Source organism: Lonchura striata, chromosome 14 (genome assembly GCF_046129695.1).
Source record: "Lonchura striata isolate bLonStr1 chromosome 14, bLonStr1.mat, whole genome shotgun sequence".
NCBI lineage: Eukaryota > Metazoa > Chordata > Aves > Passeriformes > Estrildidae > Lonchura > Lonchura striata.
The window spans coordinates 2410165-2433632 of record NC_134616.1 but is presented as its reverse complement, the minus strand read 5'-3'; the positions used below and the strand labels follow the sequence as shown (position 1 = coordinate 2433632).

General features: G+C 40.3%; 1 protein-coding gene across 4 annotated transcripts in view; it reads left to right on the top strand.

The window, feature by feature from the left end:
- The window catches only part of PCDH11X (protocadherin 11 X-linked), a 434383-nt gene that overhangs the window by 295924 nt on the left and 114991 nt on the right, over positions 1 to 23468 (top strand). For 3 of the 4 annotated variants that reach the window (XM_077786474.1, XM_077786472.1, XM_077786473.1), the window contains one exon: positions 12141 to 12339. The exons of the other annotated variant lie outside the window; for it this stretch is intronic. In XM_077786474.1, the coding sequence (XP_077642600.1) occupies positions 12141 to 12339 (199 nt within the window). The remainder of the gene's footprint in view (positions 1 to 12140; positions 12340 to 23468) is intronic. 4 annotated transcript variants of the gene reach the window in all.

Sequence of the window (23468 nt, the reverse complement as noted above, 5' to 3'; positions counted from 1 at the left end):
TCATATAAGACGCCAAAAAACTCTAAAATTCACTCCATTAAAGGGAGTTGCTGAAGTCCATGACTTGCCTTGGTTTCTGACTCCTAATGGAAACACATTTCAAACTCTGCACAACCAGAAGATGTTTAACAATAAGCATTTGCTTTCCTCTAATTTTTCACTAAGAACCAATATGATTTTAAACGAAATAGGATTCTTGAAAAAATTATGATTAGTCTCTGGTGTAAAGGGTCCTGAACGTGTTTGGTAAGGCAACAACAAAGAGCACAAAATGAGCAAAGCTGGTTCTGCAGATGTCTGGAGAAAATACTGAGATAGAATTGAAGTAGAGGAGCTTGTTGCTTCTGATGGTTTAAGTGCCTCGCACACCCACTGCATGCTCTGAGCACAATAAAATGTTCTATCACACATTCCCTTCATCATACCCAGCGTAAGATCCATACTCATGCAATAATAGCAGGGATAATTAATTCTGGCTTAAGTATTTGGGAAATTATTGAGTGCTGCAATTACAGACTTTCCAAATGACAATCTGTAGAAGCAAGAAGCTGCCTTTACATTCCCCCCAGATCTGAGTGCACTGACAAACTTCCCTTCAGCACCAGAAGGAAAAAGCCCCGGCAGGAGTGAATCTTAATGTAGTATTAATTGGGTAACAGCTCCGAAACACAGAGGGTGCATTTAGAACAGGACAAATAATCTGAAACACAAGTTTGATGAATTCCCTTCATCTCTGTGCTGTGGCTGCTGCAGCACTTTTGTTTGTATTGATCTGAACGGCGTGGAAGTTTTCTTTCATCTGTCATTTACATTCATTTTACCTCTTGCAATTGCCTCTGCCAGCTTTACATGCTTGTTTTCTGGTGAATCTATTAATAAAATTTCCAGTACATCAAAAGAATTTCTATTGGGCAAAGGTAGAATATAATACACTTGAGGTGTAGGAGGGCTGCTAACTGCAATTTTACCTACTAAAAGTTATTAATGAGTTTTGTGAAGTAAAGAAAATAATTGGAAAGCATAATGCTAATTGCTTGCTATAGATTTTCCTCTATTGCTTACTTGTTTAGCAAGTGACTTGCAGAATGGAATATTTGCACCATAGCTTTTTCTCTGATTGCAATATGCCTTCTGAATTGACAAAAATAGGCCCAAAGGTCAAATTAATTAAAAACACTAGGAGAAAGAGCACAAGCTTAATGCTGCAAGTTTGTATTTACATGTTCTTGCCTGAAAAATGTGTGAGGTGCATTTTGTTGTGTGCAAAGCCCAGATTCTGTATGCCAACAAAAACAAGAAATATCTTAAAGAGAAGATTTAAATGGAGTTCTTTACTCAGGACAATTTCTGCATGATGATGATTTCAGGGTGAGCAACCAGGGCACTCAGCATGGGTTTTGGGCAGTGTAATTGATGCAGGATGCCCGCAGTGTCCCCCTGTTACCCACATAATTTGTGCCAGCTTTGCCCACATTAATGTTATTGCCTTTCCCCACAAACATTTTTCCTGCTGCTTTATTCCAAAATCTTGGTTCTCAAGTTTCTACAGCAATTTGCCTTCCCCTGAGCTGTAGGAGCACAGAGCAGACCTAAAGCCTACATTTGCTCCTCCATGGCTGCATGTTACCAGGGATTTCTGCCTTTCTGGATCAAGCAGAGCAAGCAGTTTCCTTTCCTAATCCTGACCTTGGTGTCAGCCTTGCAAAAGTACTTCAGATTTATGGTTTGCAAGTTCAGTGTGGATTATATGGAGAGTAATATTTACCTCTGATTTAACTGAGCTGTGCATGAAGTACATGAAGTGAATAATCCTGAAGCAGTGATTGTAGGGGTGTTGATGTTGTGTGTGGCAGGTGAGGACCAGAGGCAGCTCTGAGAGCACTCAGGGAGCTGCAGGAGCAGCATTAGCTGTGCTCTTGCCCTTCCCTCCCCAAGCCCCTCGGGTTTCTCAGCTCTTTGGGGCACTTGAGAACTTCCCAAAAATTCAGGGACTCTGGGGATTGTGCTGCTCATGAGCACACAGCACTGCAGTTTTGGGATTTAGGCAGTAAATGGCTTGGGACCAAGCTGTTTTTAAGCAGAGCACTGGGACAGAGGCTGTGGGTGGCTGGGCTGTGCAGTCAGCAACCCAGTGAGGAGGAGCTGCCCTCCAGTGATGCCCAATCCTCACTTTTAGGACTTCTCTCCTCTTTCCTCTTGGTGCTTTGAACATTTTTGCATTAGCATCTTTCTCTTGCTGCTGCAGTTACCACGTGAAGCTCTGCCTGGGTTTCTGGTCCCTGTGTGTGGCTGCAGCTCACAATTTCCCCTTGCCCTTTGCCAGGGGAGCTGCCCAGGTGCCAGGGCTGGGCTTGGCAGAGCCAGGTCCTGGTGGCATAGCCCAGTCCAGAGGTGACCCTGCTCAGAGCTGAGCCCTCGGAGGGGCTGCAGGAGTCCCACCATGGGTGGTGACACAGGACAAGGGCAGCTGTCCCTGCTCAGCTGAAACAGCAGCTCTGGGCTGGCTGGGAGCAGAAAAAACCTTCCCCAGCCTTCAGCTGGATCCTCTCCTTTTCCCTCGCCCAGAACTGCAATCATTCCTCCCTGCAGACTAACGTGTGCTGCATTTCCCCAGCAATTTGTGCTGCTGTGTTTTGCTCCAAGATGAGTGAGTAATCTTAACGCTGCTAAAGAATGGCTGCACTGAATATGGAAATAAGCTGGGAAGATTTAAGGAACAAGGGAAGGCTAATGGCTTTATATTTTGCTTTGCTGAAGTGACACAAGTGGTGAATTCTGAAAGACAGTTATATATTCTGATTATCTGAAAGGGCAATTGCAGAGGCACCGCTCTGGAGGAGCGAGGGATCATCTCAGTGATACAATGCAGCACTTCAATTTGCAAAATTCTTCCCATTTGCAAATAGATATTTCAGACATCCATTTAAGAATGCATTATTAGTAGTTAGACTCTAGTAACTTTGAATATTTCATGTATTCCACTGTAAATAAGAGCTAAATCTTATTCATTATCACCCTGGTAATATAAGCTGTGAAAATAGTGATGCAAATAGGAGATTTCTGACTTTAATCAAATAAAACACAATCTTTTTTCTTAAAACATCTTGGAGAGGAAAATAGATCTTTCAGATGTTTAAAACCAAAGTATTGTTCACCATAGCATTTATCATCCAGAATCTTTCTTATTTACAATAAGAGAAGATTGAAAGAATGCGAATGGTGCCAGTGAAAAATTCCTTTATTTCAGTATGTGGAATGACTTCTCTTATTGAGAGCAAAACTTTTATCTTACCGTTGGAAAGGCAATTTCAGGACAAAACTTTTAGTGAAAGTTTTCTTGATCCAGGGAAATTTTTCTGGACCACTGGAGTCCACTGGAGAGTGTCCTGCTGATAAAAGTGTCCATCCTAGGATGCTGGAATTCACTTTGTGCAAATCAAATGCAGCATGAACTGCATCACTGCTTGCAAATTTTGCCCTAAAGCTTTATTTTAGGCATGCCAGCAGGTAAAGTCTTGCTTCTTCCTTAACCAGTTCACCTAAAGGTGGAGTCAGAATTTCTGCTTTGAGAATGCACTCAGAGGGGTGACCTTGGTGGCCAGAACACTGTAAATTTAAAATTAAGGATGGGAAATCAAGATGGTTAAAAGAGATTTTCTCAAGGCCACAAGGATAACAGTTGCAAGGATAACTCACTGATACAGGGAGCAGAAAAGAAAATGTTTCATTCCTCTCTGAGAAGCTCTTGAGTTTCCTCAGAGTCCATTTTGGGCAAGGGGAAACTTTTTGTCCATTTTTTTCCCTTCTCCAGAAAGAGCAAGTTGCTTTTTTTGACAGCTGCTGATAAAATGACATACATTCATTTTATCCTTGCATTTTATCTCTCATCAATTCCCATTCTTGCTAATCAAACACTTGATATCAAACATTATAGATTTCCTGCTATAACAAATAAAATGCTGTTATAATAAAGGTGTGCTGTCATAATAAATGGAGTGAGATAGTGGCATGCCAAAGAGCTGCCTTGTTACTCATTTTAAAATGAGTAACATCTTGGGAGTTTTGGTTTTTAATTTTTTTAAAACCATAATAAAATGAATTCAATTCAACAGCTACATGAATGCAAATCAAACATAAAGTTATTGCTTGTCTGTATTGCATGAACTGCTTTATAAACATCCACACTGGGAGGAGAGATTTTATTTTATAGAATGAAATGCAGCTGAATGTTGCACTACTACTTGAACTGGAGAAATTAAAAACAGTCATTGCCCAAATCTTATTTTGCTTCTGACTTTGGCACACTTGCAAGCCAAAATTAGATAGAAATCCCTTTTTTTGGGAAGCACTAATAAGAACAGCTCCGTTTCCTGCCTCAAAAATGATGAAAGCACATTTCCAGGCCACTTCAAGTGAACACTTGTTCAGCTCCTGGGGTTACACACACCAGTGCTGCTTCAGAAAGATTTGACCTTTACGGGAAAAACTGAACAGGAAAAAAAGTTGCAAAGGGAAATAGGATCAGGTGCTTGAGGTTTCTTCCAGGTCTCTCTAGCCCTAATGACCTGCTCAGGGTTGATTTTAAGGGTTAGCCTTGCCTATGATACAGGAGGATCTCACTGGAGGTTTGTGAGTAGCTCACTGGAACATTTATTATTCCATGAATCTATACCTTGCCCATGAAGAAACATGAAATTTATTTATCTGAGCCATGACTGCAGTGTATAATTAGCACTATCAAATTTGAGCTAGAGGCACATGTATGTTTATGAAAGTAGAAATTCTCCTCCATTTCAATATTAACACAAAGAATTCACAATTCTGATAAAGCCCAGTCAATAGTTCTGCTGGAAAAGGTTCATGGGGGCAGCAGTCAGAAGTGATGTCAGATATTGCTGAAATGGTTCTGTGTTATTGTTTATTGCGATGTTCTTTTAACTATAAAATGGCTTTGCATATCAGATATCAAGCATTCAAGATGATAACATCAAAGATCATGGAAATTGAAGAATGTACTAAAGAAAAAAATCAGAATTGAGATTTTCCTCTTTTTCAAACTTAGCAACAGCACAGCCACAGTGCAACTTTCATGTGTAATTTTTATTTAATCACATGTCAAATTGAAGGCTTAGATGAATTAAACTTTAAAAAGCATGCTTTCAGCTATCATTTCAACATCTAGCATGCAATAACTGCCTTTCAAAAACTAAATAAAATGTTTGACATGCTTTAAATGTTATTTTCAATTTTATTTGCTTTTTATTTCACTTCTTTGTTGTTATTTCAAGAAGCTCAGAAAATACAATTTAATTGCTAAATGTTGCTGGGGAAAGTCTTATGAGAGATCCTCTGGTACAAGGAGGATTAGTGTCTGGAAATAAATACCCTTTGAAGCCGTTAATCAGAAATTTGGGAAGTTCCAGGTTCATAATGGGTTTGTTCAGCAATGATTTGGGGAATGGGTTTGTTCCATGATCTCAGTGCTGTGAGAGGACGAGGGGAGTGTTGGCTTAGCCCCTGGTTACTTCAGTGAAAAATGGAAAATTTGCTTCTTAAAGCAAAGTGTTGGTTACAAAGCCCTTCCTTTTCCTGCCTGCATGGTGAAAAATTAGAATTTTATAATTCTAATAAAGATTTGTAGGGAATGGTATGTTTATTCACAGCGCTGTGGATGCATGTGGGGACTTATTGCCTTTTAATGGACATGTGCACTCTTGAGAACTCTTGATCTTTTTTTATTACCTTGACTAATTTCTATATGCATAGAATTTCACAATAGGTTCATGTATATTTATTCTGCTGATTTTGCGTTATACTTACAGTTAGTTACACTTGTACTTAGTTTTTGTCAGAAAGTACAGAAAAAACTCCTGGGTCATTCTGCCCTGTCTGTTTTAAGGTCTGTGGAGTCTTTCTTTTTTTTTTTTTTTTTTTAGCTAGGATAGTTTTACTAGTGCTGTAGTTACTAGACTAAACAACATATTTCACTTATATTAGCAAGCTCAAAGTAGTACATTTTACTCAAATCTAAACGGATTTTTATTTTGTTAAATTTTCACTCTGTCTCAATGGGAAGGGTTTCACAGAACCCTCTTGCAATGGCCGAGAGCTGCAATATCTGACATTTTCCTTATCAGCTGGCTGCAGTTTTAGCTGCCTGCAAGAGGAGCCTGCAGGGACCTGAGCCTGTGATTCCTAAAAGGCACCCGAGTAAGTGAGTGCTGGAGGTACAAGATAGTCCTGCAAGATTATTCCTCATCACTTGAGAGAATTCTTTGTGTGAGGGAATCCAGCTATAAGATCTGACAATTTGAAGTCATTTCCATTTGAGCAGGTGTAGGGGCACCATCTGTTCTGCTGCTTTTCTGTGGAGGTAGTAATACTTTCATTGAAAATGTACAAATCTGTCTAAGATAATCAGCCATGTTGAATTTCTATTTGTCTGGGCAGCCAACTCAGCTTTTATTTGCCCTTTTGAAGTTAAAAGATTATGCTTCCTGCATCTAAATAAATTCAAAAAGTGGGAGAAGTTATTTAAATAAATAAAAATGAAAACCTAAAACTATTTACTTCTCTTATACTAATCTGCAATAATAAGATTTTTAATAACAATGAGAAAAAGCAAAAGTATTTATAAAATCTTCTCTTTAGAAGGCATTCAAATACTGTATTTTCCCTTAGTAATTAGTGAGGGTGTAAGATAGCAGTTACTAATGTTAATGAGATTAAATTAGAAGGACTAGCAAAATTTATAACAAGAATGTCAAAAGGATTCTATTGGATTACTTCTGGAAGTTGAAAGAGCTGAAAATGCAAAGTCTTGCCAATATTCAAAAGGGTAAATATGGTAAATTGGGAAAGCAGCAGGTCTGTTTGATTTGACAAACAAATAGACAATCAGGAGCTGAAAGGAAGCAACCAATAAATTTGAGCAGTGTTTAGAATAATATCTGAACTTGTTCAATGAGAAGAAGAGCTTGTTCAAGTCTCATCTGTGTGAGATGATAATTCAGGTTATTAGTGTTGGAAGCTGGGGGTGATGCTTTTTTATGTGAGGTGGGGAAAAACTGCTTTTAATGCCCACTAGGCTTGGACTTGTGAAATCAGCTGGGTATTGTCACTTTGCACAATGCCTCTCTCCTTCCCCCCGAAGATGAGCCCTTCATTTTTCTTTTTGGGAAATAAACAACCAAACAAAACCACCCCCACACTCCAAACCCAAAAACCAAGCCCACTCCTATGCAAGATCACTGCAGGACCCATTAAATAAATCATAAAAGGTCACTGCTAAATTAGAAAAGGTGAATGGAAGAATGATGTGTTGCTAATGAAGTGTTTCTATTTGTGTGTGATAATGGTGAGCAATTTGACATCTTTGTAGATACTCCAAGAAAAATACAGATCCCTGCTGGCAAAAATGGAGAAGTTTCATTTGAGTGAAAAATCATAATGATCTGTATTATATATTTTGCCTATGACAAAGCCATCAAAATAATGTAATAAAATCTTAGATTTAATGTGCCAGGCTGCAAAACTTATGGGAAATACAGACTTATAAAAGAGTTAAGAGAAACTCTTTGAGCTGTATTTGTTGTGCTCGACACTACTCTGTATGGGGAAAGGAAAAATGAAAATACTGGCTTGTCTCTGTTGAGTTTCAACACAAAGACATATTTCCCACTGGGTTTATGGTTGGATCCTCTCAGGCTGTTTGGTTTAATGTTATTCTGAGAATTTTGCTCTGATAGTTGCTGAGTCCTCTTTGTCTCAATGAAAGCCTGTACAACAAAAAATTGCTGTTTTGGAACAAAAAGTGATAGTTGAGGATAAACAGATAGGTGCTGGAAATTGTACTTTGATTAGACATCTTCTTTGCTGCTTATCCTTGAAGATAGTTGTTTTCTGGTTATTTAAGGCATTTCATATCCTCCTAACATTTGAAGTAAACAAGCAACTGAGAAAATTAAAAATTTATTTGACTACTCCTTTATTTACTGGCTGCTAACAGTGGAAAGAAATGTTCGAGTAGTCCTGTTCTTTTGTGCTGTCTCACAGCATCTCCTAAATAAGGTCTGCCTTAAATCAGAATTATCATCTAAATAATATAATTAATTCAGCATAAATTAAAAAGTAATGTTTTTCCTTTATGATCTCCTTTTAAATGGATATTAATTTGCTTCAATGAATGAAGATAATAAGGTTAATAGTTTAATGTTCCTCAGTTGATATCTGCTGCTTTTTCTATTACCTTTTTTTCCTTTTTGCTTATAAATTGGCTAACCCCTGGTGTATAATACCAGAAATCATCCCTTCAGTGTATCCAAAGCTATTTACTTAGACTCATCTTTTATTATTCCCACTGCCACAGTCTAATTATTGTAGTGAAAGATTGAACACAGAATAGTTTGGGGCTTTGATCAGTCTTCATATAAATTTCAATAATGAGAGTAAAAGGTTTGCGGTTTTCTGAGATAATTTGATCCCTCCAGACACACTCAGCTTTTACCAAAGGCAGCGAATGCCATATGAGACCTCTGACAGCATTTGTGTCTGGTCTGTGGCATCTCTGCAAGCAAAATGTTTTCCTCATACCAATGAAGAGTAATTTAATATTTTTTAAATGTGGCAGAGAAACTCTAGACTGCTGCATGGTTTTTTTCCCCTTAAATTTTCACTTCATTGTCCCCTATCAGTTTAATTGTCTGTATTACAAGTTCCTACATCAGAATCCTCTAAGAATGCATAATAGGTTTGCTTGCATTTCTCTCTTTTTGAAAAAGTATACCAACTGTCATCCAGATAAATAAAACAAACCATAATCCTTGTTATTCTATTACTATCGGTGCTGGCTCCCTTCGGAGATAAATAGAAAAGCAGCTGGAGACTGAGGATATTTTGTAATCTTATAAATTGAAATTTAAATGCCTCAAGGAGGAAATTTCCAAAATAATTGTGACAGAAGATAAGTCCCGGCTTTTGGCAAAATTTTATTAGAATTACTTGTTCCAGATAGTTGTCTGACGCCTGCATGAATTAAGAAAATGGCAGCACTGACATGTAGAGGAATAGCTGAGGTTTTTTCATCTTGATAAATTTTTCTGAAAGTGCTCTGTCATCAGTGTTATCAGGTGTGACACACTCAGGGACACAATCAAATTTAAAATCATGAGCCTGTAGCTGATGCCAGTTGATTTTAAATCATATGGGTCTGATCCTTCTGGCTAATAACATCTCAATTTATGCAAGTAAATATTTACCATTTTTAAGTGAACATGAGGGTTAGTTAGTAACATTTTTAATTTTGCTTGGGGTATGTGATTTGTTTTTTCTCACTGGGATAGGCAGTTCAAAAAGGGCTGGTGACTTTCTGGTCTCCTTTACTGTCAGCTGGTTCAAAACCTTTGCTGTATTTTGACAATGAACCCTGAAAATAAATATTCCTTTGTTTACACTTGGGGAACCCCAGATGCACGAAATAGTAACCAGTTGTAGAGAGCAACAACCATTGTGCTCCCAGTCATTTTCAAAATCTAGTAGTGGTGTCTAATGCTAAAACTTGGCCTAAAAGTGTTTTAAGAATACTTTAAATTCACTGGTAGCTTGTAGAGGCGAGGATATAACACAACACAAAGGCCGTGCAAACCTCACAAAATGCAGCTTTTACAAACAGCTCGTGCAATGGAGGTGGGTTTTTTTCATACTGTGAATACCAAACTCATTTCAGATGAAAGAAACAGCACATTCCCTTTCCACATGTCTTCGCTGTACATCTGTGCAAGCTGGGTGCAGTTTTGAATGCAGGGAGCAAATGAGAAACATTGCAGGAATGGTTTCACTGGATCAACTCGACAAAACTTCACTTATTTGGGCTTTGAGGAGAGAATTGATTGGCACTGCTGGTGTGGATGGGGCTCTGAGAGGCAGCTGGAGTGGAGTGGAATAGGTCACATTGGTAATTTCTGTTGAGCCACCTGGGTTTTGGGGCTGTCAGAGACACTCGGTGCATTTTCACCCACAAGCATTGTTCAATGAGCAATTTTTGTGGAGACCCCAAAAGTGCAGTGGGGGCATTTGGGGGTGTTAGCTGTGACCCTTTCACCCCCTGAACCTTTCCCAGTGGGCTGTCAGGCTGTCCCAGCAGCACAGAGGGGTTGTCCTCTCCCATTTCCATCCCGTGGAATTGGGAGCCATTCTGTGTTCAGCTCTTCAGAGCTGCAATGTCTTGGCTTGATCTGTTCCAGTATTTCTCAAAGATCTGCCAAATGAGAGAGAGCCTAAAATCTGAAAATTTGATAAACAGGAAAGCAGGGCTGGAAGGCAATGGATGAAATCATCTGGAAAAAGAGAATGGCAGGAGCAATGAACGCAAAGTGCCACTCTTAGGCTGCAGCAATCGATGGCAATAACCAAAAAGGGAACAAGGAGGAGATCAATAAAGAGGACCTGGGCATTATGACGTTTGGCAAGGACACAAATGTGTTGTGCTGCCATGGCAAAGGAGCCTGCAGGAGATGTGAAATGATCCTGCTGAGTGCTGTCAGGACCTTGGCTGGAGCTGGGTGCAGGGTTTTGGGCAGAGCATGGAGCTGTGAGCAAGCTCAGGGGGAGCAGCCAGAGAGAGCAGGAGCACTGGCAGATTGAAATAATAAGGTCTGTTTATTCTGAAGCAGAATAAAGTGCCAAGTGCCAGAAAGATGAGTGGGAATAAGCAGACCGTGATGGATGGGGCTGAAGAAGTGATTTATTTTGTAACAAGAAGGAGGCAGGTTCAACATTAGAAGAGAAGCTCTCCATTAGCAGCGCTGAGGCACTAAAACAGGTTTTTCTGGGAAAGTCCTGAGTGTCTTCCTGGTAGCTGGTGGGAAGTGCTGTCACTCTGGTCTGTCTGGTCTGTCACAGGTGAGGCTGGCACTGCCGTGCTCTTGGCTGCACACGCTGCAGAGCAGCTGTCTGTGGGCACGTGTAATGATGTCACTGTGACAAAAAGAGATGTGCAAAAGTGGAGGAGCTGAAAACTCAATGGAATTAGCAAAAACTCAATGTAATAGAATGTTTTCAACACAGCCACCCTATAGGAACCAAATATCTAGGGACCCCTGACAACATCTGCTCTGCTATATACACTATATACTTTTTTTTGCATAATTGCATCAAAAGTCTGGTCTTCAGTTTTGCTAATCCCAGCAGTTCTGCATCCAGAAAGTTTTGCATTGCCTTTTAAATGGAATTTTGAGTAACAACAACCTAAGAATATTTGAAAAAGTTTGTTTTTTGGGTTTTTTTTTTTTTTGAATCTTCCTGTTTCAAGTTTCCAAACCATGGATATCAGACACATCAAAACGAGCAGGAGAGCTGCTTATTTTTTTGTTCCTGTTTTCTTTTAATACTGGGAGAGATTTACATTTCAGTTATTCAGTTCCTAAATCATGCAGGGTCACTTAGGCAATGAAAACTCTGTCCTATTTCTGGTTCTTTGTTTCATCTGGGCAGAGATGCTTTCCATCCTTACCTCCCTGGTTCCCAGCTTCCAGCCTTTCACAGTTAAGGTACAGGTCTGTGGTATAACAAAAATCAAAGGAGTTGTAATGAAATGTCTGAAGGAGAGCAGGGGAATCTACGTTTCATTCATTAGCTTAACGCCTGTGCAAAATCTATTAAAATTGCTTTCAGTACATAAGACTTGTTGTTGTTTGTTCTTTCTCTGCCTCAGAAGAATCCAACAGCATTATAAATGTGTCACATTTTTTAGGCCCAAAAGTGTGGAACAGCTTTTAATGGGAAAGAAAATGTTTTTTGAAAACTAGAAAACTCAGCAGTGAAATAAATTGAGCCTCAAAAAGTGATTGAAATCTCCAAGTCAATATTCAAAAGGTATCCAAAGACTTGTGAAGTCTGACAGAATCTCTTTAGTTTGAGTTGTCTTTCATTTTGCATCAGGGCTCACATTTTTAAAAAACATCAGCAAGCAGTGCTGTCAGGTGCAGCGGGTCTGAAAGCAGCTCGTGAAAGCCTGAAATTGTGCACAACTCTGGGTGTAGCGCGTCCTCAGCAGATAACCAAACTGATACATTTCCTAAATTGCGTTGAGCAATTACCGATACCGTGGTGGAAACCGTTGTCATTCTGTTCCTTCCTTGTAGCCCCAGCGCCGCGTCACCTTCCACCTGCCAGATGGCTCCCAGGAAAGCTGCAGTGACAGCGGGCTCGGAGACCACGAGCCCACCAGCGGGGCCAGCACGTCCCACCCGCTGCCCCTGGGCTTCCCCCAGGACGAGTTCTACGAGCAGGCGTCCCCCAACAGCCGCACGGAGGGAGACGGCAACTCCGACCCCGAGTCCAGTAAGTGCAGAGCTCTGCTCGCCTCACCCATCCACCCATTGCAATCAATCTATCAATCAATCAATCAATCAATCAGTCACGGGGATTTTGCTGCCTCTGGGTAATTATCAAAAGTGAGCGCTGGTTTCCGCGCAGCTGAAGGCGCGCTCTGTTTCTGAAAGCGGGAGGTCGGGCGGGTGGGAGTGAAACACTGGGAGCTGTTGAGGGTTTATGGATGAGCTGGAGTTTTTATGGACCTGGTGTGCTGTGCACAGAGGAACTTTCTGAGGAGGTTAACGCCGCTGCCCTAATGGTCGTAAACACTGTGCTGAGGGAATTCGCATGTTTTAATGTTTCCCTTTCTGACTACTGTGTGCTGTAGTTTAACAGGGAACTCGTGGGTGGTGAGCAGCTCTCTGAACACAGTGCAGTCTCCAGAAATAAGGGTTTCTTGATTCGCCCCTTAAAAGCAGCAATGGCATGTAGTAATAATCTCAGAAGAGTTTGTCATCTTCTGCCATTGCCACTGCCTTCTTGTGGTGTCAAAAACAGGCAAAATCAACAGGAGCGGGAGCTGTGGGCACTGGCTCTGCTCGCTGTGCTGTGATGTGATAGCCAGTTGGAGACTCCACTGAACTTTAGTCAGCTTTTAATTGTCCAGAGGCTCCTTATCTGGATGAAATTGAACCGTGCCATTGATAAAGAGACACCTGAATGTCCCTAAGCCTCCAAGGCCTTGTTAGCGGCTTAATAAGTGATTTAAAAATACATCTGTTCTGGGCAGAACTTGGCCCAAAAGGTGGATTTCAGCTGCTTTAGTGTATCAGGAGGAATGAATTAGTGAGTGCTATGCACCTGAAATGGCTGTAGAAGGCAGTTAAACTTTGCAGTGGCAAATCCAGCATCCAGCAGAGAGCATTCCCTCCATTCCGAGCTGGCTGTGCCACATTCAGCCTGGCTCTTGGAAATCACCTCTGCCTTTGCTGCCCAGGACTGGAGCCTCAGGGGCTTTTTGCACATGTGACGTGTATCTTCTTTTTCTTTAACTTTTAAACTATTACCTAAGCTTAACTTTAAAATTTGTAAGGTGATATGTTTCCTTAATGCCAGAATATTATGTTTTCCAAGTTGATTGACAGCTGACAAGAGCCATCAGTGGTTTTTGATCTTGTGTTGGAAAATCATCATTTGCTTTTGTGCTTATGTATTTGAGGCTGTAATGTACCCTTAACAATATTCTAGGCAGCCAAACTGGGTTCTTCACATAGTTAAGCTCTAAAGGGCTACAAATACACCCCAAAGAAAGAAAATATCAAGTTATATATTATTTGTTGCTTTTTCTTTGCATGCTCATGGTGTGAATTTTCTTTCCTGCTCTTTCTTGTTGTTTGTGACTGATATTTATACGTTACTGCAGTGAGAATGATGTACATGAAATCAGCATCCAGGGCCTTTCCTGCAGAGAGCAGGGGACAGGAGCTGGTGTAGAATTCTCAGAACAGGAATGTGCATCTTGTCCTGCCATTTGCAAAGAGGTTCAGGTTTGGGATTTGCCCATGCTTTTTGTGCCCAGGCTTTTTAATTTCAGAACAAGCATGCACCATGACTCTTGTAGAATGTGGCTCTAAAAGTAACTCAGCTCTGACTTCTGAACGTCACTGACATACATCCCTGTGAGCAGGCTAAGCAGGCATCAGATGTCTTTCCAAGTGTGAAGTTGAAGAAAGTTTAATCACCTGTCTAATTACCTGACAGTTCAGTTTTAAACTTGAAGTCGCAGATTAATTAGAGTTTATTTTATGTGAAGATTTTTCTTCCTTTCCAACTTGTATCTTATTGAAACAGTTTAATTGAAGTAGCATGAAGGTTACAGCAGGGAAAGCTTCTTCTGTGGCCCTTTTTAGTGTTCTATGCTTACATTAATGGCAGCATCTAGTGGCAGGAACAAAAAAGCAGATTTAGGTAGATGCTGTGTGCTCTCCTACATCTGAGGGGACAAGGGGAAGACCCACAGCATATTTGTGTCCAGTGTGCTGCTGCAAAGTGACTCGGTGCAGATGACAGCAACCCAAAATATCTGATGAGCCTGAGGTTCATGTGGTTCACTTGTGCATGCAGGACACATTTAGCCAACAGTGAAACAGTAAAAATAGCTCTGAATTAATTGTTTCTTTTACAATCTTCTTCTGGATTTTTGATTGGTGTTTTTTCTTTATTCTAATTTGGAGTGGCTTGATGCATTCAAAGCATTTCTTGTCTTCCTTCATGGACTAAAATGTTGTTAATGTGAGAGGAGACAGTTCATACAGCAGAACAGGCATGGCCTTCATTCCCTTCCAACATCTTTAATGCCTGACCTGTCTTAATCTGAAACATTGTCTGATTTGTCAGCTGGTGGGGATTTAGTTCAGCTTTGCCTGCCAAGGAGAGAGATTTGGGGTGAAATGATGTCAGGAATGTCCAGAACCAACCAAGTGCCCTATGAAAGCTGGTGGCAGCTCTGCCATCACTCATGGCCATGTTCAAAAGGGTTTTCTTCTTCTTGCTTTTCCTGACTACAGTCCTTTGGTGCTATTTGTTTCTCTGATACTGGAAATTGTTGCATTTTGGAAGCTTTCCATTTACTAGCAATAGCTAAGCATTTATTGCAATACAGTGAAAAAGATGAGCATAGCAAAATAAAATAAAGAAAAAAAGAACCCTGAGAAATATTGGTGGGAGAAAGCTTTACAAATTCACATCTGATACAGGACTGAAACAAGGAGGGGGAAAAAAAATAACCATAAGGTTATAGTGGTTAGAAAACTGTGAGAAATTTATGTGTAAACCTTTAAAATTAATTGACTGTGCTAATTAAAATTAGAAATAGGCTGTTTAAAATGATTTGTCTTCTCTTACTTTAGTTCCCTCCTTAGAAAAACATAAAGTTCAGTGTGGTAGATGCATCATAAGGAAGAGATGCCAATAAACTGTCACACTAAGTAAATAGCAATATAAAAAGCATGTAGGTCTGTAGGGAACCTTATCCTTAAGTAACAGCACTCTGTACGTGGTATTCAGATATTTTCTCCTCATAAGTTGCTCAAAGAAGGATGCTCCAATAACTCCCCATGCTAAGGATTTTAACCAAACCATCTTTTTCTGCTTTCTTTTTCCTCTCTGTTTAAATACAAAACACACTTCAAGCATAGACAAAGACCAAAAAATTCTCTGTGTCTGGACTTCCCTGCAAATTCTCTCCCAGTGGTGCCCTCTCAGTGCTGTAAGCAGTGATGTTCATCAAAGGGGTTGAAAGGTGCATGTAAACCTCAGTTCTACTGGGTTATTTAATACATGTGTAAGATATTAATGACAAATTTTCATGCTTCATCTGTTTTTATAGCCTTATCGAAATCTGTTTTCTTTCCTCTAGACAATAAAATTATTTTACTTTTGTTTGGAGGAATAATAGAATACGACTAGTTCAGCCAAGAAATTGGGCAGAGCAAGAGGAATGATTGCAGCCTGGGGACAGGGAGTGTGGAGGGGAAGCCAGAAAACCTGAAAGTAATCTGCAATTAAATAATAGCAATCATTTGGTATGAAGAAAATGGAAGTATAAACAAAGCTAGCTGAAAATTAAAGTTAATGAGGCAAATCACACTGAGATTTCAGGGTTTCAAACAGGAGAAAACTGGTGTATTAAGGAGAGGGGGTCTCCATGAAGAATATTTAACATGAATTAGTAACTAATAAACCAAGAAGGTTGCATTGAAAATCAGCAAGTGTAGAGCTAAAAGGGAATCAGTCAACACCATAAGTTTGTGTCCATGCCAAGCTGGTGTTGCCAGAGGTTTCTGGATGCTTCTTTTTGTCTCCCAATCCTACCTTCACACTGCTGAAGAGCTGTTTGGGTGGGCTGGATTGAAGAATTCCTGTGGGTTCCACCCCTGGGGAGGGGAAAAGGTAAATTTTAATTCCATGGATTCCCCAGTTCCATTTGTTCCACGAGGCACAACTTGTGGGCAGCACATGGGTAAATGAGCAGAGGGGGCAAAGCTCTGCTGGCTTTAAGTGATCATCAGAGTGCAGAGAATCAGTCCTTGCAAGAATTAAGCCTGCAATCCCTGGTGTTTAACCACGTAAGAGGGAGGTTTGCAGCAAGCAAGACATCTGTTCATGATTAAACACAGCATATATTTCTTCCTCAAAATTAAAAGCACGCTTTCACCTTGACTTAATTTTTGATAAGGATGATGTTGATGAGCACAAAGGCAGGCTGATGAAGAATGATGATAATGGCACTAAAAGTCAGACCAGGTTCAGTGCATTCATGTGGAGGAGAGGAGATAATCCTCCTCCCAGGATATCAAAACTAATAGTGTTTTTTCTTATTTTTCTGTAATTCTGACACACAAAGTGTTAAGAAAAAATAAAGCTTTGGTCAAGCTCTGCTACTGGAAAGCATTTACAAAGAAGAAGCTGAGATATATATGAATATAATGCAAGAAATGGCATCATGGCTTTCCCAAGAGTAGGATGAGATTAGCTCCATTATCTCACCTCCATGATATGTATTTTCAACATTGGGGAATACATGTACAGTTAATCTATATATATATATATTTAAGGACTAATAACTGTTATTATGACATTAGGGTGGAGCCTTAGTAATTAAGAATGAAAAGACGTAGAATAATACAAGAATGGAAAAGTCTCCATAATTATCTTCATTAAGGAGTTTGGCATTAAAAAGCGGGAACATGTCAATGAAATATTCTAGTAGCTCAAAGCCAAGCATCACTGACAATAGAGGAGGAGGTGTGCATGACACGAGAATTGGATTTTGCTAAGGATTTGAAGTAATAGCAGTGGGATGAAATCTAATAGTTGCGAGTCATTCTCATAGGAGCTGCTGTATGTAACTAGTATATAAATCACCAGCTGAAAATGACATAGAGAAAAAAACCAACTGAGTATTACAAAGATAAACTATAAATCACCAATACCTAATGTGACTGTGAAAAAACCCTGGGTTACTCCTAGCAGAGAGAAAAAAAGAAGAAAAGAAAAAAACCCAGGGGTTGCTGACACTATAAGAGGCCTGTTATGAATAGGGTTGGCTTCCCACATTAAAGAAAGGTGAATTTGAATGAGAAACAGCCAAAAAGAAATATTAATAACAGGAATAGAATGCTTATATACAGAGAAAGGAATTATTATTGGCTTGTCCAGACTGCCAGGTAAAGGGGCCTGGGGCTGCTCTCACACCACGGCAGGGAGTGGAAGCCAAAATTGGGCTGGTTCTGCCTTCAAACCAGCCAGGGCTGGAAATCTGGGAGCTGCAGACAAGACCAGTGGGGAGTGCACAAACAGGGCATGAGAATTCAACCCAGCTGTAAAAAGGAGCTTGGTACATTTGTGAGAGAGAAAAGGCAAATTAATTCTGTGTGCGTGAGAGCAGCAAATCCAGCGTGTCCGGCACGAGGTGACTCTCCATGGCTGGGAATGTGAAATCCAGGGCTGAACGTGTTTGCTGAGCCTCAGTTCTGCTCTGGGCTCCAGCCCCAGCTGGACATGGGGCTGGTCACCACCAGGCCACACCAGCACAGGGTGACAGGAGCTGGCCCCAGCCCTGCCCAGGGACAGCCTGGGGCTCCTGTGACTCTGCCTGCTGGAGAAGAAAGGGTCAGCACAGGCTGCAGACAGGCGGCTCGTTCTCCCTGGGAAAACGCCTGCATTTTCTGCCATGCTGACTTGTCTGATAATCAGAAACTCTGCAGTTGCTGAAATATACTCTTTAAACATCATCAATAAGATGCTCTGGCAGCTGGATTTCAGACATCATGCTGGGGCATAAGAAAGCATAAATCTACAAAGTCTTAAGTTTCTTGTTCCCTGTCCAAAAACTGGACTGTCAACACATAGATTTTTTTTTTTTTTTTAAGCTATGCTTTCAGTTTTTTCCTTCCCATCCTCTGTACTTTTTATTTCCACAGAAAGGTTGAAATGTTACAGCAATATTTTAGTTTGGTAGTGGCTGAGTTATAAACACACTTAAGCCTAGCTTGAATAAAACAGAAAGAAGCTGTCATTAGTTAAAGATAACAAATCTCAGGCTAAAATACATCCCAGTCTCCCACATCCACCCATTGGGCTCTTTAACTTCTGCTGCACTGAGCTTTTCTAACCCCATGGCTGAGCACTAATAATTAAGTCGGAAAGTGCTGAGGTAATTAATCTTTCTGAGGCAAAAGAGTTTGATTGATCTTCTACCTTTAATCAAATTAGCTCCACGTAGGTGGGAGAATGTAGTGGCTGAGCAGGACTGTGTAGCACTCAGCGAGGTGCCAGCCCCAGCGGTGACCTCGTGGGAGCCTCCAGAGCCACCTCTGAGTATATTCAGCTTTTATGGGATTTAAAGCACGGGGATCTGCAGAGATGCCCACCAGGATGTGCTCCCCACTCCTGTTTTCAGGTGCCACTCCTTAGGGTGCAGTTTCTCTCTACGTGGCATGGGTTTGAGGGCACGGCATGACACAAGGCTTCAAGCTGGGTGGATTTTCCAGATGTTTCAGCTCTTTGTTTCTAAAAATAATTTTAGTTATAAGAGTAAATTATAGTTATATTTCTGATTTTTTAAATAATTTTAATCATAAAGTTATAAAAATAATTTTAGTTATAGAGAGTGAAGCAAGCCAAGAGAAACTGCTATAAAACAAAGCATGATGGTATTCTGGATTTGTTCCTGACTGTGAGTGGGTAAAAGGGCACACTGGAGAGGTCAATTTGCAATGATACAGATGAGTGGCTTTTGCAAGCAGATTTTCACTTGTACCTGAGAGGATACAGATTACCAAATCATGGAATTATATCTGAATATGCAATTTGATCCCTTAGTGCCTGACTTAAGAGTTATTAAAGCAGCTGACACAAAGAGGGGAAGATGGACAAAGAAAATTAAATTAAAAAATGCAAAAGTAAAAAGATTGTCCCACTCGGCCTCTCAGTCAAACATGGTACTATAAACACAGACACTGAATTTTAAAATTTTATACTTTCTATGTATAAAGAGCACTCTTTATGAATTCTTTTTAAAATAAATTTTAGATATTTTCTTGCTGATATCAGAATATAAAAACCTTGATCTACCTTTTCTACTCTTTGAAGAAAAGGAAGATAAAAGCAAGTTTTCTGAGATGCACCATATTCTTTCATGCAAAATCAATGGAGATTGATGATGAAAATCAATGGGGATAATATGCTGGATTTTCCAGACTTCATAGTGGGATGAAGTAACTCAGGCAATACTAACATATTTGTGAATGCAGCTTAATGTAATTCTTGACTGAGGTTTATAATAGAAGTTACTCTGTCTAAAGTGATTAGAAAGAATAGCTCCACCTTACAGCTGAGAAATCAGTCATTTCTCACAGAATAATAAGACTTTAAAGCATTTGTTTTGGTGGGGGTATTTTTAATAATTAATGAGATCTGACATCTATAAACAGTGATTTAGAGGCAGATGTTCTGTGATATATATTTATGTTATCACTTAAGCTGACATGGTAATGGATAATCCTATTTGTTCTGTTTATGAAAGTTTTAAAATATATTGCCATGGTGAGCAGGCTGGTGGGCCAGAGGAGGAGAGGGAAAAAATTCCTTCCCTCCAGTTTTTCAAACTCCTTTCAACTCTGGCTGTCTCAAACTTTCTTTTCTTTCTTCTAAGAACAGAAAAACAGATGATGCAATTTCTCTTTTTTTTTACCAAATCAAGCTAATCAGTCGCTACAAGAGGAGTTTTAGCAATATCAAATATTAAGATTTTTTTAGCATTGAGTTCCTGTTTTAAAAACAGAAATATGGGGGGGGGGGGGGAGGGGGATTGTCTCTTTTATATAATTTAAGCCATGTGAAAAATTTCATGATTAAAATTTGATTTGAAGCATCATAATTTATTACTTGATTTCCACCGTGATTAATGAAAAATATATTTAAAGACTGTCTGCAGCTACCAGTCTGTCTTAGAAATTAAATAGAAAAATTGTATTTGTTGAACAAAGCAGATTCCCAAGTGATGGTGCATTTCAAGTCACAACATTTGCTGACTAAAAGCTGATCAACTCAATAAATCCAGTCATTGCTGTTCTTGTTCGTGGAGAGATGTGGTCATCCTTTAATCTGATGCTTTCTTTAACTGGACTTTTGGTAGGGAAATAGGATTGATCCAGTCTTGAAGCATGCATTAGGAACAACTAGAATTGTTCCAAAAAGTCATTTGCACCCATATATTCCTGAATAGGGGAGATATTTTTACATTTACTCTTCAAATAACTGTTATCCATCTGGAAAAGCAGCATATTGTTAATTAACTGGTTTTCTGCCTTCTTTTGAGGTTGTATGATTGGCATTGGGATCTTTTTATTTTCTGGTTATTGTCCAAACCTTGACTTTGCTGTAGCCCAGGAAGGAAGGGCTCCAACCCCTTTTGCAGGGGGACACAGGATTTGTGTCCCTATGCCTGCTGCTGGCCCAGCCACTGGAACTTTTCTGGTCACTGACGTGATGTATTCATTCTGAAAAATAAAATATATGTGTCTGGGTTGGTCTGAAGAGACCTGAGCAAAATATTTATGATTATACTTTTGGATTTATATTACACCAGAGGTGGAGATCCTCACCTTTGTGTTCAATACCCATAAATAATGTTGCTGCTTCCTAGTTAGTGGCAGGATTTTGCAGGGATTTGCTTTACTCCTAGTGCTGTGTGATTCAGTAGTGCTCTGATTAATTCAAGTGACATTCTAATTGTTGTTAAATGTTTTCAGAGTTAACTCTGCGTGTTGCTGAAGTCAGCAGCTCCAGAAGCTCCAGACTCGTGTATCCATTTCAAAATTCTCAGCCCGGCCTCGTGCTACCTCAGTTGTTTGTACACATCCATTCCCATGTTTCAGTTGGAATTAGATGGTAAAATCCCTGGATTACAGGGAGAATTTTCCTCTGTATTTGTGGGCTCTGAGCACATGGTGGCTGTTACACTGATTTTCTGCTCCCAGTGCAATTGCAGCAAAACCATCACAAATACATGTAGAATAGAAGTGGAGCGGATCTGTATGCTGTGCTAGCAGTGCAAATCAGGCCTTGTTTTCATTTCACCTGTAAAAACCAGTTAGCTCAGGGATTTCTGATTGCCCAAGGTCCATTCCAGTGCTGCTGATGCTGTGAATGGGGTGGGCAGGCAGGAGCTGGCACTGCTGGGTGGGCCAGCAGCACCCTGGGGTGACGTGTGGCTTTCAGAGTGACTTTGCTGCCAGGTCAGCTGGCACAGGGAGGTTCCTGTGGTCAGAGGTTTGTTTAACCAGCTGTGTAAGGTGCCTGGCAAACGCTGCCCTGCATCTGTGGGGCAGCAGCACTGACCTGAGGACTGTGTTTTGCAACTGCTTTTGTGTCCCTCGGGTTTGTGTCACTTCAGCCATGGAGAACAGCACTGATAGCTTGGCTGGGGTGGGATAACAGGGTTGGGAGAGAGGTGGAGCAGGACTTCACAGCTTTTCCTGCTCTGTGCTTTGGAATCATCTCTGCTCCTGCCACGCCTTGCAGCCAAACAGCTCTGTTGGGATCCTTGTCCTTGCAGCACCTAAAGCCTTGGAGCATCAAATTAAAGTTCTGCCCTTATAATAATAGTAACAATCATAAAATAATAGTAGGAAGCAGCAATTGATCCATCCAAAAATGCTATTTCCAGGTAAAGGGCATGGCTGTATGGTCTGCTGGACTTCAGTTCCTCCAATTCAAAATGACCCTGTGTCTGTGGAGCACCAGCAAGAGCAACCAAGCTATTCCAATAGTTGTTCTTTCATCTGACTGATGTTCCAAACCCAGTGTCCCAGAAGATGTGTCCTCTATAGGGTGAGATATTATTATAAAGTCTGGCCCTCATCTACTACTTTAAAAGAAAGCAAACCCTTCTCTACCAAGAAAGGCTTTATTCATGTCACACACTAATCGTACACCAAAGAACTATTTAGAAATAGAAAGACAACCTTTGCCTCTCCTCCTTAGTTGTAGTACATATAAAGAAAAACAGTGGCAATAAAAGGAAATAGGAGTGGTGAGAGAAAGTCTTTTGAAAACTATAAAGGCAAAAATTATTTTTATCTCATTAGACCTGATATTAAAGCTTTTCTTTATACACATTCTCTTTTTTTTTTACTGAGGGTCAAATATCACCGATTACAGATTCTACTGGGGCAGACCTCTCATCCTTCTGTCTCTAAAATTATCTCCTTATTTCTCTTTTTTTGTGAAGATCACAGGAATCTTTCTCCGTCTGCCCCCTGATTGCCCGAACCTGGAATGTATTCACAGTATTGTGAAAAAAAGGTCCATCTGTAAATGAAGCGGGTCCTTTACCTTGTGTTGCTCTGTCCTGTGGATGGAATTGTGGATGGAATTTGTTGTGTTGGTATGTAGGGTCATATGAGAATTAGGAGTTTAGATTATTACAGAATGATTTGCATGTTTAAAAGCATATGAACAGTTAAAGAATCTGCTTGGATATTGAATTATCCACTTTTCCATTAAAGGATTCATAATTAAGAGATGTTAACGTTTAGAAAAAGGATGAGGTGCTTCTTCCTACATTTTATTTTATTTTAATTTTTTTATTTCACATCTGTGAAGCTACAGAAATATTTTAGAAGTGCAATACTATGAATTACTCTGGAGCTAGACAAGGAGAATTCTTTCTTGTTTGCTTTCCTCTCCCTGAAATCATCTGCTTTCTGATACAGCTGGGGCTATTTCTATGGAAGGAGCTCATGCCTGGATCATTGCACAACTCCTGGCTCTTAATCTGTGCCAGAAAGCAGCAGATTGCCAAATCCCCATGCCAGCTTCAGAGAAGCTGTTGTCCCTGTCACCCCGGAGCTGGCACAGCAGCGAGGGAAGGTTTTTGGGGCTGATCAGAGCAGGGCATCAGCACCAACACAGAGCTGCTCCATAACCCCAGTGAGAGCCCAGGGGGAGCAGGAGCTGTGTCTAACCAGAGCCTCTTGACAATCCACTGAAATGGCAGAAAAATCAGAGCCTGGCACTGCAGCCACAAAGTCCAAGAGAGTTAAGAGATCTCGGAGCACGGGAAAGAAAATGAGATTATTCAGTGCCTG